General features: G+C 35.2%; 1 protein-coding gene across 1 annotated transcript; it reads left to right on the plus strand.

Moving 5' to 3' along the window:
• The first annotated feature begins 995 nt into the window (after positions 1 to 995).
• LOC142605693 (N-carbamoylputrescine amidase) lies at positions 996 to 9,060 on the plus strand. Its single transcript, XM_075777121.1, has 9 exons — positions 996 to 1,233; positions 2,030 to 2,078; positions 7,079 to 7,170; positions 7,318 to 7,469; positions 7,554 to 7,600; positions 7,787 to 7,820; positions 8,061 to 8,227; positions 8,558 to 8,654; positions 8,771 to 9,060. The coding sequence occupies exons 1-9, from the start codon at positions 1,148 to 1,150 to the stop codon at positions 8,944 to 8,946; spliced, it is 900 nt and encodes a 299-aa protein (XP_075633236.1). The 5' UTR covers positions 996 to 1,147; the 3' UTR covers positions 8,947 to 9,060.
• The last annotated feature ends 6,189 nt before the right edge of the window (positions 9,061 to 15,249 follow it).

Consider the following 15,249-nt stretch of genomic DNA (forward strand, 5'->3'; position numbering starts at 1 on the left):
TCTCTCTCTCTGCTATCTTATTTTCTTTGCTGTGGGTGTAGTGGGTCTGTGTTTGTGTTGCTAGGTGTGGTGGGTTTGGGTTTTGAAGAGTGGTTTGCTTTGGTTTTGGTTTGAGATTTGAGAGAGAACTAAGGTGAAACCGTGTATGATTTTGTAAATAACTGAAATTGTTTGAAATGATTTTTTTGAAATTAGAGTAGAGCACTTTCAAGTGTAGGATTTTTGTAAATGATTTTTAGAATTTGTGCAAATATGAAAATTTTATTTGGATTGATTGGGTCAAGATTGTTCATACCAAAAGCAAGTGTGTTCTTGAATCCAAGCTACAAAACCCTTCTCTTTGATCTTGTTTGTTTGAGTTTTTTTTTGTTGTTGTTATTTTTTGTTTTTAGAGGAGAGAGACATAAAAATGAAGATAAAATACATTTTTACCCCTAATTTTAACAGAAGTGGGTAACAGATTGAAGTTCAGGTGGTTAAAGTGTAAATGATTAAATCACAGGTAGGCAAAGTGAAAACGGGCCATACCACATGTGAGTTTACTGTAATTATCCCGTATACCACATGTGGGTTTACTGTAATTATCCCTTATTTATTTATTTATATAATTTATTACATTATAGCCCCTCAAAACTTACCATTAACAATATGTTTTTTTTGTCATTATAGTTTTCTTTTTGTTGAGAATTGTCAATATAGTTGGGCTAATAATATATGATTGTAGGTTACAATTAGTTTAATTGGTAAATTATCTGATAGTTGAATAAGATATCTGGAGTTCAACCTTCGTTTATATTAAAAACTAATGCGTATTTTGGTCTGATAATAAAGAGCTATCAACAGAAACAGATGACATAAATTGAAATTTTCTTTAAAAAAAAAAATATCAAAGGAAAAAAAAAATGGAATAAAGGAAAATAATATGCTCCAAACCTGCAATTGTGAACCATCCAATTTGTTTCCATTTATAGCTGGATGCAATGGACCGCACATGACATTTATTATTTTAAAATGAAGACTGCGTATCATATTCATTCCCATCAAAAGAAAAAACAGAAAAAGAAAAGAAGAAGACTGCATCACTTAAATAGTCGCACTCGGTGCGCTCAATTGTCCTCCGCGTGACTAAACGAAAGAAAGAGTGAGAATGGAAAAGGGGAGAAAAGTAGTAGTCTCAGCTCTGCAGTTTTCTTGCACCGACGATGTCTCTACTAATGTCGCCACTGCCGAAAGGTTGGGGTGTTACCTATAGCCGCGTTTTTAATCTACGATGTCTCTTCTCTTCTCTTTCATAATCTAGTTCTTACAAACCTTCTCTCATTCTTAATCTTGCTCTTTACTTTCTCAATCAATTGGTTATACGTGTGTTGTTGCTGCTAATTTAGGAACAGTTCTTGAACTTGTTCTTACTGAGTTAAAGCTTTTGTAACCTGTGGGTCTGAATTTCATGTAATCTATAGCTGACAAGCCACTTGGGTCCTTTTATTTTTTCACTTTTGTAAATTGTTCTTACCTCGTATGTTGGATTGGTACATATAAATGTTTATGTTTGTTTACTTTTGATATTTGGGATGTCCCTTGAAAAAGTGTTAGACTTTGATTTTCGTTAATTCTTTGCGTATTTTTTACTACTCTAACTTGAATTTTTAAAAATTTTTGCAAGCTTATTGTGATTTTGAACAAAAGTCGACTTGGGTATTTTTCAAGTTAGAGAATGCTTAGATTTTATTATTTTGTCATGAAGGGGTGTTGTATAAATCACCAAATCCCCTTCATCATGAGATTGGAACTTCCAATGTAAACAAAGGGCCAAGAAACTATGAATCGAGTAAACGTTTGGACACAGGCTTGAATGCTTGGTTTGTGTCGTCAAGATTTTGTTTTTGCAATGGTTTTTAGTAATCTGATCAATGTTATGCATCTGTTTTCATGCCTACCAAATTGAGAGCTTGGTTGGTGCTTAGAAACTTTATACATATGATATTTTACAAGTCATGAAGCTTTATGTTTGTTTGGCCTTTTTATGCAGGCTGGTTAGAGCTGCTCATGCAAAGGGTGCAAACATTATACTTATACAGGTATGTATAGTTGGAACTTTTGATATCAACTTTTGTAGCATATGTCTCCTTTAGAAATATTACTTTTTAGAAAGTATGTATTTGATACATCTTCTGAAGTACTCCATAATTTCTGTTTCTTTGTTCTTATGACTACTTTATGCTTCTTCAAAATATATATTTCTGTTCAACTACAAAATGTCTTCTCCCTTTTCCAACCATTAAAATTTGTAATGACAAATTGGAAAGTATGCATGTTATTGACACTAGAGGACCTTGGAGCCTGTGTAAAAGACTATTAAGACACTCAAATTTATTCTTACTGGAATTGTAATATATGTATGGCTTAATGGAGTCTAAATCAGTTTTACTGATGCCAAATAAAGTTTTGGTGTAGATTCCAAGCATCTGAACTGATCATCTATCAGCATTCTAAACCGACTTGAGGTTGTGAAAAAGCTGTCTGGGAGAGATATTGATATAGTGCAAATGCCATTTTAAGTACTCTTGGTTTAAACATCTTAAAGCTATGGGCCTAATTAACTTTTGCCAAATGCAACTTCTTGGACTGTATAGGTCTTGCATAGTGCCTAAGGATACCACCTAGTATGGCGGTGAAGCCTTACGGGTGAGGCACAGTGATCCTGGATAAAATCCTTCTTCATGCTAACCAACCACTGCTTAACGTTATATATGAGGCCGAGGGTCTTCTATAGTGCCTAACTACAAAGGCAACTTCTAAACATGTTTGCAATATAAATTGTTCATGAGAACATAAGATGAGTTTGTATTGATCATGTCCCACACATTGATATACAATTATAATGCATTAATTCTGTAAAATTATGTCTTGGGTGATATCTCTTTGTCTGTTGGTTACTGCTGGTAAGTATCTGATACATAGTGAGACACATTATGATATTGGAGAACATTTCTTGGATTGAGTTGGACTGGGGTCTGCCTGCCATGCTTTACTGAGATCGGTACAACTTTGTTACACTGTCATCTTACCAACTTTTGATGTGATTGTCAAATAATCTATTATCTCATTTATTAATTTGTATTTTTCATATGATGAATGACATTGAATCAAATTTAATTATAGATGCTTAAAATTGTCTTCTACTTTGAAAGAGAATTGAAAATATATGCTTAAAGATATATATTTTTGATTGGCAGGTTACACACTTAGCGAGTTATGAACCCACAAACTCACCTACCATCCCGTTACTGTAGTAAGAGGAAGTGCCATTTGGGCTAGTGCTCATTGGCTTATTTTATTTTTTAAATGTGAGCAGCTAAGAAATGTTAATTTTCAGATAAGTGTCAAATATTATTCATATTTAATGCCAATGAGCTCTAGTTCAAATGGCACCCTCCTACTCTTGTATGAACAAGGTGGAGGGTGAGGTCGTGGTTCAAAAACCATTAGGCGTGCATGTATAATATCAATATTTGGTTTTTTTTGGATGAATGGACGATTTTATTCCAATACTGAAACAAGTACAATGAATATGCACGTGTGAACACAGAGCAAACAAAATCAGCTCACTATCTCCACATCACTGCAAACTATCTGAATACAACATCACAACTAGTTCAAGGAAGAATTCCTTACTACAGAATATGAAATACCCCACATACTACACAGAACTCTATTTCTGATGGTATGCAGAGACCTCATTTCTCTTATTGCTCCAAGTAAAGAAGTTCCCAATGAAACTATGATCCATTACTTCAATGTTGTATTGGCACTCCCCAAACTCATAGTCATAACTTGAAAGACTTTCACCACCGAGATTTTCTGCAGTACTCCTCACTACATTAAATTCCCCTATAAGTAGCCATGGATTGCCTTCATACTGCTGCTTAAAAGAAACCAGAAATTTCCAAAGCTGTCTCTAGTCAATACCTTTATTAGAGGCATAAATAAAAGAGCAAAGCCAATTATGATCACCATGCCTTATCTTACAATACAATTAACAGCCTGTTCAGATTGTGAAATAGCTTGCACTGACACACTATTGCAATTCCAAAACACCCAAATTCTTCTAGAAGAATGGCTAATTATAATAATAATTTTTTTGCATAAGTAAGAAGAGAATATTATTAATAAAATAATAGCAAGAGAAACACAAAGAGTTCACAGTAGTGAACAAAGGAAAAAGGAACAAAAAGACAAAAGCAGCCCCTAATCTATTCTAATAGATGTAAGAAAATCCAAAAGGGTAGAACGAACCGAGAAACCTCAACAACGAGACCAATCAAAGAGGGTTTGCTGGCACAACTCTAATAACTGAACCACAGTTTTCCCCTTATCCTCAAAAGACCGTTGATTCCGTTCAGTCCAAATAATCCACATTAAGTAGCTTGGAACCAAGTCCCAAATATCAGAGCTATGCTTTCCAAGCCAATGATACCAACAAAATAACAAGTCCACAACTGAACCTGGCATGACCCAATCAATCCCAAACAACCGAAGCATATACATCCACAAAGAATGAGCTATCGGACAAAAAAGTAATAGGTGATCCACAGATTCCGCATTGCAACAGCATAAACAACAACGATTCGCCAAAGGGCGACCACGAAGTATAAGATTATCTAAAGTTAGGATCTGACCATGGGCTGTTGTCCACATGAAAAAAGCCACCCTCTTAGGAACCTTAACTTTCCAAATTCCTTTCCAAGGGAAAGTGGAAGGAGCTGCATTTCGAATCTAATGATAAAAGGACCAAATATTAAACTTCCCACTGCCATTAGGATCCCAACAAAGCCTGTCACACCCTCCACCCCTAGGAATATGAGTTTGGATGAAATGAAGAAGGGAGTAGGAAGCCGCCATTTCCCAATCATTGAATTCCCTACGAAATCTTAAACTCCACACTCTGTCATTATCACTCACCCACTGGAGGATTTAACACATCAGAAATACAAGCCTCCTTATTAGCAAAACACAAAAATAACTGAGGATAAAGAATTTTAAGAGGAACATCCCCAGTCCACTTATCATGCCAAAAAAGGATGCGAGAACCATCCCCCACCACAAAAGAGAAATGCTTAGCGAAAGTGTCACTTCGCCATAACCCACAACCATGAGCCCTACTGCAAGCTCGAGTGCACCAACCCCCTTTTCCCTCCCCATATTTCATGGCAATGACCCTACGCTACAGATGTGAGGTTTCATGGCCAAACCTCCAAAGCCATTTCCTAATAGAGCCTGATTAAAAGGCGCCAACTTCCGAACTCCTAAACCACCCAACTCACGCGGTAAACAAACCTTATCCCAGGCCACCAAAGGATATTTGAAACACTCGATTGATGAATTCCACAACAAGTTCCTTTGAATGCGTTCCAATCTAGTCGCCACCGCTTTAGAGATAGTAAAAAGGGAAAGGTAATAAATCGGAAGGCTTGAAAGAGTACTCTTCAGCAAGGTAAGTCTACCACCCCTTGACAAATAAAGCCGCTTCCAGCCTGAAAGCTTCTTCTCCATCCTCTCAAGGATCGGATTCCAAATAAAGGCTGTTTTGTACAAAGATCCTGGCATACCCAAGTAAATCATAGGCAAACTGCCCATGGCTAATTATAATTGATTTTTTGAAATCCCATCCTGCAGCATTGTGTCCTTAATTCTTGCTGTATCTCCTCCTCTCTTTTGTTTCAACCTTCTACCATGCAAAGCATAAACTGGAGACCTTTCTTCTCCATAACATTGCTCTAATTCCCTCTTCTTGATAGAGTCATTCAGTCCACTTATATTCCAAACTAGGATAATCATTGCAAAGGGTTCTTGTATCATCTTTATTTTTTTTCTTCTCAAGTATACAATGTTCATCATCGTAAACACGATTTACTTTTTTTTATTTCAATAAAACTTCTATTACCTATAAAAATAATAATAATAATAATAATAATAATAATAATAATAATAATAATAATAATAATAATTGCAAAGGGTCAGGTCAAGGAGAGCATCCCCTCATTGAGATTTCTCCCATTTCTATTATTTTCTTTTTCCCTCTATCACCATTACTTGGTTGATGACCTGAAGGAGTGGCTTCAATAATTTACTGGATAGTGAGTGAAGACAGACCCCCATTCTTGCTGTTAGGACTTACAAGTTGTCCACTTTTCCACACCTTCCAGGATCTATAACTGCAAAAGCATTTTCTTTCGTTTTCTCTTTTCTCACTTCATTCTTTCTAATGCTTTTAGACTTGGACTCGGTGTATTGATAGCATCTTTTTCTAGCACTGTGCTTCTACCCATATAGTTTCCACGGTTATTCATCCTATCATTAGCCTTAGGAACATTTGGTACTCACATCTTTTGTATTCTTCAATATACAAGCATTCGACAAGTGACCAAAATGACTTACAATGAGAAAATATCAGAGGCCTCCATGGATATTCAATTCCAACCTCCTGAAATTCTTAGTCAACATCACCTTCCACAAATACCCTTGCATACCCAATCCTTTCCTGGTATTCAGTTACACTGTCTGCATAAAATGGTTCCCAACTCCACTTGCTACATGTCTTATGCAAGTAGGAGTCCAAATGTCCAATACTTGAGTCGACAGGAATATTCTTTTGATAGGTAAAATTCTTATCCACAATGGAATTTTAGACAGACACAGTTTTGAGACTACATGGCTTAGTCATCTCTGTCTCTGTCTCTGTCTCTGTCTCTCTTGTTTTCTGAGGCCATGTCTACCTTGAATTAGCCATAATCGAGGCAATGGCTATTACAAGTTTTGAGACTTGTTACAATAAAGCGTTCTTTTGGCATCTATAGCTCTTACCTGTAAAAGGGTAATATTTGATGCTTAATATAAACAAAGAAATTATGGATGGTGTTGCAAGTAAAGTATTGTTTGCAAATAAATACATGCCATGCAGATGGTAAGTTAAACTAGATAAGTCATAATTGATTGTGTTTGACACTATTACTTCAACTAAGTTATAATTCTCTCTGTGGATAGTGTATAAGCTTTGGCCTCCTGGATCTTTTTTCAGGAACTTTTTGAGGGTTACTACTTCTGTCAGGCACAAAGAGAGGATTACTTTCAGCGAGCTAAGCCTTATAAGGGTCATCCAACAATTCTGAGGTAAAGTAGCAGAAACCCTCTATTATTTGCTTGGCTAGCTGCATGCTCACATATTGTCCTGGCACCATGTAAATGTCCTATGATCTCAACTTCATACACATATTGTGCAGTAAAACTTATTCTGTACCTTTATGTGATGCTGTGCAGGATGCAGAAACTTGCAAAAGAGTTGGGCATGGTGATACCAGTTAGCTTCTTTGAAGAGGCTAACAATGCCCATTATAATTCAGTAGCCGTAGTTGACGCTGATGGAACAGATCTTGGACTTTATAGAAAGTCCCATATCCCAGATGGACCAGGCATGTGAGATGCAGGATTATTCCCTACATCGAATCTTATAGAAGTATTTTTTTATGCTAATATATAATAATTTTTTCCTGCAGGCTACCAAGAAAAATTCTATTTCAATCCAGGAGACACTGGCTTTAAGGTGGGTGCTTAGTATTCCCTTTGTTTCTAAGTAATAGTACCACTTGTAAAGGGAAATGTGGAGTATTAATTAGGGATGGGGGGGAGTATAATCTAAACTTATATCTAATTCTTGGGTAGTTTCTATTCTGTTGGTGATTGTGGTAGCAGTGCAACTTACAATAATCCTGATGCTTTTGGTAAACAGGTTTTTCAGACTAAGTTTGCAACGATTGGAATTGGTAAGAAGTTTAGATGCTCTAATTTTTAAAGTTCTGTTTTTAATTATTTTGGGCATTTTTTTTTTTAAAATTTATGGGGCCATGCAAAGACACCTTTATTTTGTTCACTTTAGGCTTCAGATTTGCTATTTAACCATGCTAATAGCAAACAATATAGCAAATTCTTTTGTTCTAATAATTCATCTGTGACAGAATTCAGGATAGGGGAAAACTAAAGTTACTTTTGCCTATAAATTTCAGCAATTTGTTGGGATCAGTGGTTTCCAGAGGCAGCCCGAGCTATGGTTCTTCAAGGTGCAGAGATATTGTTTTATCCTACTGCTATTGGTTCTGAACCTCAGGATCAGGGTCTTGATTCTCGTGATCACTGGAAGCGGGTAATGCAAGGGCATGCTGGGGCAAATTTAGTAAGTTTTTTAGACTAGTAGAATATCAACTTTAGAATTACTGTAGTTGGTTCTAGGTTGGTCTATTTTTCTGGTCCTCATTCCAGTACCTGCCTTGTTAGAGATTAAATAATCTAAAAATGACCATAAAACAATACGTAAGGACAGATTATGCATTTCAAAGCAAATGTGTCTTTTGTTGAGTAAATAATCTATTTTTTGTTGTTGTTGTATTTTTGATGATTTATGTTGAGGGATTTTGGTGATTGTGCAGATCACAATTGATAAATATGGTGTTTGTTATTGAAATGCAACCGCACAAGGGATTTAATCTATTTTGGATGAATTCAGGTACCTCTAGTAGCTTCAAATCGCATAGGAAAGGAGATAATTGAGACAGAGCATGGAAAAAGTGAGATTACATTCTACGGAAACTCTTTTATAGCAGGTATTCCATTTATTTGTCTGATGATATTAGCAAAGTTGAGATTACCTTCAAGTTATTGGGCCGTGTCCATGGATATGTAGCTAATACAAATATATGTGAATCTATACTGATCACAGGACCTACTGGAGAAATTATTTCAGCTGCTGATGATAAAGAGGAGGCTTTGCTGCTTGCAGAATTTGATCTGGATAAGATCAAGTCCAAGAGAAAAGGCTGGGGAGTATTTCGCGATCGACGTCCAGAATTATACAAAGTGCTTCTGACTTTAGACGGAAACAGCCCGACAGTGTGAGATCATCCTGTTAGTGTCTTGTTTGTGAGGTAATTAATAAAATTGCTTTAATAGCTTTCACAGCTGTGTATTATTTTCAAGCATTATGATTTGGGGGTGGATGAAGGAAGTGGAGGACGGGGATAGGGTGGGGGTGGTGGGGGGGGGGGGTGGGGGGGGGGTGTTGGAGAGCAGAACAGCTAGATCACTTCAATGATAAAATAAATCAAAGTGAGCAACAATATCTGGTTGAACTTCACATCTGAAATATGGTTTATTGAACATTGTTATTCTGGCTTTGTAATTTTTGTTTTCCTTATTGGTGATTAATACCATTATCATGTCACATTGCTATGTACTGCATCTTACATTTAAATTTTAATAACTAGAGGATGCTCACTTGGGAAAATTGACTCTATTATTGATCAAACTGTTTTTGGACCACCTAAGCCCAAGTTTCCTCTCACGTGGTTTGACATTGTAATCCTAGCCTTTTGCCCTCATGATATTTAAAGAATAGTCATTTTCTCCAGTATCCTATTAGCACTCTGGTCAGTTACGATATGCAACTTTTGTTGACTTTGTGTTTATATATTGATTAGATATGATAAAATTTATAAAATAAAATTAAAAAGAGAAGGAAAAAGATGTGAATTTAACTTAAACCATATCTGCCAAGAGCCTTGTAACTCAACTAACATTTCTTGGTGTTTCTGACAAAGATGTAACTTAAACCATATCCATTTTTGCAACCTAAAGGCAAGGCCTAGGGAATGGTTTTCCAGTCCAGTTCATTCTTGAAGTTCATAAATTCATTTTTATTTGAACTCTGATTATATTGTTCAACTCTTTCAACAAAATAATTTATCAATGTATGAAATCAAGAACAGTAGCCTGAAAGAGTCGTTAGTGTGTTACAGAGTGTAAATTTTGGCTACAATGGTGCATTCAACCTAGCAGATACACCTGACCTATAGCTTTTTATTTATTTATTTCTTCCTTGTTTTGATGGTTGAGTTTGGCCACACCTTGTGGGAACAAAGCCTATAGTTGCAATCATGCTCAAGTGATGGGCGAGCTGTTTCATAGCAGCAGAGCCATAGAGTTTCTCATTCTATCAGCGACATGTAGGGCTTCTTTGAAATACAAATAGTACATATAGCTCTAAAAAGTAAAATCAAGAAAGCTATAGATTTTATAATCTTCCAAAGAATTGGCACTTGTCAGGAAATGAAATCTTCCAATAAATTGGGACCTGTCTTGCCACGTCTGGTGGAAAAAGTTATGTAGTTCACATCAGATCTCTCTTTGATGTACCCAAAGCATCTCAAGAAGACTTTGTTTTATCTTTTATAAAGAGCATCCTTAGAGTGATGCCTCCTATTTATGATAAGCTTTGCTTGAATCTGTTCTTGGCCATAAAAAGGGACTGGGGCCATGAACTTCAATCATTAAAGGAGTTATTTTATTTTGATGCTCTCTGTCTCTAGATTTTTACCGGCTATAATCATAATTGGTTGTTTAACGTATCATTTTTCTGAAACTAACCATCAATTAGATGAATCCAAAGGTGTATCAATAACGATTTACCCACAGATTATATTTGAGACTTTGGTGAGTCTCAATTTAATATATGCTCATTTTGTGGTGTAAAATTCAGGTTTGAACTATATTCACTGTTAGTTGACTACTTGACTCTATAGGTACTATTCATTTGTTCCAGAATGTTACATTGTGAAAAAAAAAAAAAAAAAAACCTTGAAATTGGCAATATCATTCGTGTCATGATCATAGGTAGGCTCCCCATGGGTTTGGGACATAGCTGATGTTTTTTGTTCCTCCTTATTCATCTTTAATTTGGGTGTCACTTTCATAATTTGAACATCACCCTGGTCATTGGTATTGATTTAATTATAGGTTTTCGCTGCGTCTTCTTCCCCCTTTTTCTTTTTTCTTTTTCAATCAACATCCTGAGTCATATACATAAAGTGTTGCTACCGACCTTAATTCCCAGCTTGCAGGGGAAGGCGTGGGAAGTCTCAAGTTAAACTTTCATTGTATTTTTTTTGGCTTGAAGGTGAACTTCAATATTTGTTCTTCACTGGTGTCTTAATAGGCCTTCTGTGAGCATCTTGGGCCTTCTTATCCAGGTCATAGATCTTGTGTAAGCTTTTGAAAACTGAGCATGATGTTTTTTTTTTTTTTGGCTACAACTGAGTATGATGTTGTCACTACCCAGAAATTCCCAAATTTTGCTGATCTACTATTGCTTCTCACTGTCCCTTTCGTTAATTTTGTTCTGTTGTGCATTTTTGCTTCTCTATTTGCATCTCAAATAAATTTAGTATTTATTTAGGCTTCATAAAACATCCTTATTATATAGGCAATTGTTTTTATATATAACATGTAGAGCAATTTATTTTTGACAATTTGATAATAACGAGGGAGGGGAGATTTAAGCCCTTGATATTTTTGTGGATACACTAAAAGGTGTATGCTACAAGACTTCTGGCGCAACACTTATAGAGCATTTGATTGGATAGAAAAGTGCAAGGATAAAAACGGTGAAGGAAAAAAAATGATACATTCAAGGGAAAAAAAAGATATATTCTCATGTTTGTTTTTGGTAGAGTAGAAAAGTGAAAGGGAAAAAAGAAAGAGATATTAATTTATATCTAGGTCCACCCTTTTTTATATTCCAAAATTAAAGGAAATTAAGAGAATATCTTACATAGATTTTTTGTTTGTTTGAGAGAGTTAGAATACCTTACATAGATGATTTGACAATTTTATTCCTCTATTTTATTTAAAACAATTCAATACAAAGATGTAATAGTCCTTTCCGGAATATCTTGGTGGTGGGTTTTAATGGATCTAAAGGACGTGTCATCTATCACTCCATTAGTCCACGAGGTTTATGGGATATCTCATCTCATCGGTAGGAAGTATATGACAGAAATTTTCTGTCCATTTTTCTAACCTTCATAGTTCCTGCCGAACATTTCTAACCAAAAATATTGGTCTCTTCTTCTTTTTCATTTTTTTTTCAACCTCGCATTTTCTTTCCTTTCCTCTTACCAACCAAATTCTTAAGATTTAATGAGACTTGGCTCCATTGCTGTCCCCCATAAATTAATGGTTCCTGGCTTCATATGCCTTGGATGCTGGAGCCTGGATGTGATAAAGGAAATCAATCATTTACTCATTTAAACCTGGATGCAAAAACCCTCTTTAATGGTTTTTGTTTTATATACAACACTAATTAAGGTTAATGCAACATGTGCTATTATGGTACACGAGACACAGTCAAGAAATCCAAATACCATTCGGCCATTTGCCCAAGTATATATGGCAGTATATGGAAGTATTGGATTATGGTGATCTGTGAGACACGGATTTGAAAAAAAATACATAAGGTTGCCCTTTCCTTTAATGCCTTCTTGGTTTGGTACGGTCTAGATATATTGACATGTACCTTTTTAGTTAAACAAATTACAAATAAAATGCACTATGATTTGATATAATAGATTAGCATTTTAAGCTCTTTAGCTTTACTTTAGATTTGAGTTGTGGGGTTAGCAGTATATTGTAACTATCTCAAAAAATAAACAAACGCGGTTTTTATTTTTATTTTTTGGCCATATATAGCTATGTCTAATGGGCTAATATTGCTTGAAATTTTTGGCCATAAATAATGCGGCTAATATTGCTTGAAATAGACTGGCTCTCGTAAACAAAGCCGGCTATGTCGTTACAAGACACTTGGCAAAAATTTGTTCTAACTGAGATGGTGATTATAACTTTTTATAGTTTGATATGCAAAGTGTAAGCGCCTATAATTTAGGATAGTTTTCTGCAATTAATTCATAGAAAAACACCTAGAATTTATTTTGTATAACCTGAAATTAAATTTGCAGAAAGTAGAAACCATCTTTTGGTTTTAAAAACACCTTCAGCAGGGAAATTCAGATAGACAGAGGAAATGATTTTTTTTTTCTTTTTTAATTTTTTTACCTTGGATGACTGATAATTTCACTGAAACAAAAAAAAAAAAAAAAAAAAAAAAAAAAAAGGAAGAAGAAGAAGCAGAAGAAAGGAAAATTGCCCTCTCAAATGCAAAGCTGGGTTCATGTTTTTCTTTTCTCTAATTATTAGCAGAATTAAAAATTCTAACTGGCATCTACAAGACTAATTAAGAGTTGAAATCAGCAAACTCCAACCTGCAAATACGAAATTGCCTGAGACTTTCATATCTGCTTGTGCTGACTTCAAGCTCATCCTGCCTTATCTTATCTCCTTTTTTTCCTCCATTGCTTACACATCCTCGTTTTCCTTCCCATCTTTTTCATCATCATCATCATCATTGTCATTTTCTTCATCTTCCTCCTCCTCTTCCTCTTCTTCTTCTAGAATCTCATCATTTGGCTGAACAAAGTTCAACTTGAGGCGACCGTCTTCTCTAAATGCATGCAAAAACTCCTGGGTGGGAATCCTCATTTCCTTGAGAACAAACCTACCATCTTGTCTATAGGACTTAAAGAAAACCCAAGGCTTCCCACTCTTGCCTATACAAGAAATAGGTGGTGGGAATGCTCCACCACTACTTGTCCTTGACCTCCTAAATTCACCACCATGATTTTTATTGCATGCCAAATGATGCTGCTTTGTCATCAAGCCTCCAACTTTCTCTTCTTGCTCAACTTGACACTCTTGATTTCTCTCATTCCTAAACTCTTCAACATCATCGGAGCTTTCAAAGCCAAGACCTTCAGTGCACAACTGCAGGCTATCAAAGTTCATTGATGAAAAGCTGTCACTGCTTTTGTGGCTACTAGTATACTTGTTTCCTGGGGTCGTGGTGTCTGAATTGGAATCCCATGATGGGGTCCTCTTGTTCTCTTCTTTCTCATCATTGGTATCAAGCTTTTCGATAGATGATGATGATGATGACGATGATGATGATGATGTGGGAGGGCTTGGGAAGCTGGATGGTTCAGGATTCTCTTTGAAATGGAGTTCACCAAAAATCTCAGTGAAGGATGGTGACTCCTCAATATTGGGAATCTGGTTCCATGATAGGGATTCAAGAAGTGTTGGGTTTTCAGGCAATGGCTTCTCAAAGATGTGTTGGAGGCTTCCACAGGCAGCCATGGCTTTTTTGGCTCCTTGGTTATTTGTAGGATATTTGAGAGACTAAGAGAGAAAAAAAAAGTGAGGAGTTCTTGATGGTTGAGCTTGAGAGAGAGAGAGTGCGAGAAGGAAGCACGAGATTAGGATGGGTTGAAGAGATCAAGAGATGGTGCTATTAATTTGGGGGGTTGATTTTGGATGTATGCAACACGGATTGCTTACCCAAAAAAAAAAAAAAAAAAAAATGGAGCTAGAATGGGTGGTTTTGGAGATTGGTCAAGATTTGGTGGTTACAATTGAATGTAAACTATTACTCTAAAAAAAAATTCTAAATAAAATAAGTTTACAGATGTTACCTACTATTTATGAGTTTTGTATATAATTTTTTCCCCCAATTCTTCTACGAATGAAATTTTTTTGCCACAATTTGATGACATATTTGATTATAACGAGTGAATCATTTGTCACACATGAAACCTATTATGTTTTTTTCATCACTCACAGTAACAAATGTCTCACAGTAACAAATGTCATCAAGTTGCAACTAAATAGGGGCCATATACTCTCTTTTTTTTTTTGCACTTCATAAAGGTTTAATCTATTAAGTGGAGGACCTTAAGATATGACATTGGTTAGGGGGAAAAAGAAAGGGGAAGCAAGGGAAAGTATGTAAAAAAAAAAAAAACTCTCCACCCTAATGATTTTTTTTTTTTTTGGTTATTGAAAATAATGTGTTATTGTATTATATATAAAACTAAATACTTTTTATTTTTAGTTGATCTTATAATATTTTGCCACACAAGTTTTTGAAGTTGTACGATTTTACACGTTGTTGTTGTTGTTATTATTATTATTATTATTAATTAAGTTTAAATTATATTATATAATTAAAATCTAGCCACAATTAAAAGAAAAGGCTATCAATTACTACTACAATTACAAATTGATTTACGATTTTACACGTAATTATTATAATATTATAATATATAATTTTTAATTGAGTTTGAATTCTTCATTAAAATCTTGTCACAGCTAAAATAAAATACTATTAATTATTAACATAATTACCTATTAATAACTACCTATTAATAACTACCTAATGATTAAATTTATATTTAAACACACACACACACACACATATCTCTATATAACCAAAGACGTTTGATATCTGTAAAACCTTTTAATATTGTGTCA

Source organism: Castanea sativa, chromosome 8 (assembly GCF_040712315.1).
Source record: "Castanea sativa cultivar Marrone di Chiusa Pesio chromosome 8, ASM4071231v1".
NCBI lineage: Eukaryota > Viridiplantae > Streptophyta > Magnoliopsida > Fagales > Fagaceae > Castanea > Castanea sativa.

Excerpts from the sequence above, each read along its gene's own strand:
- LOC142605693 (XM_075777121.1), top strand. The coding sequence starts at position 1,148 with ATGGAAAAGGGGAGAAAAGTAGTAGTCTCAGCTCTGCAGTTTTCTTGC. Across the intron at positions 7,171-7,317 it reads GGTCATCCAACAATTCTGAG|GATGCAGAAACTTGCAAAAG; the intron begins GTAAAGTAGCAG and ends GATGCTGTGCAG. Across the intron at positions 7,470-7,553 it reads CCATATCCCAGATGGACCAG|GCTACCAAGAAAAATTCTAT; the intron begins GCATGTGAGATG and ends TTTTTCCTGCAG.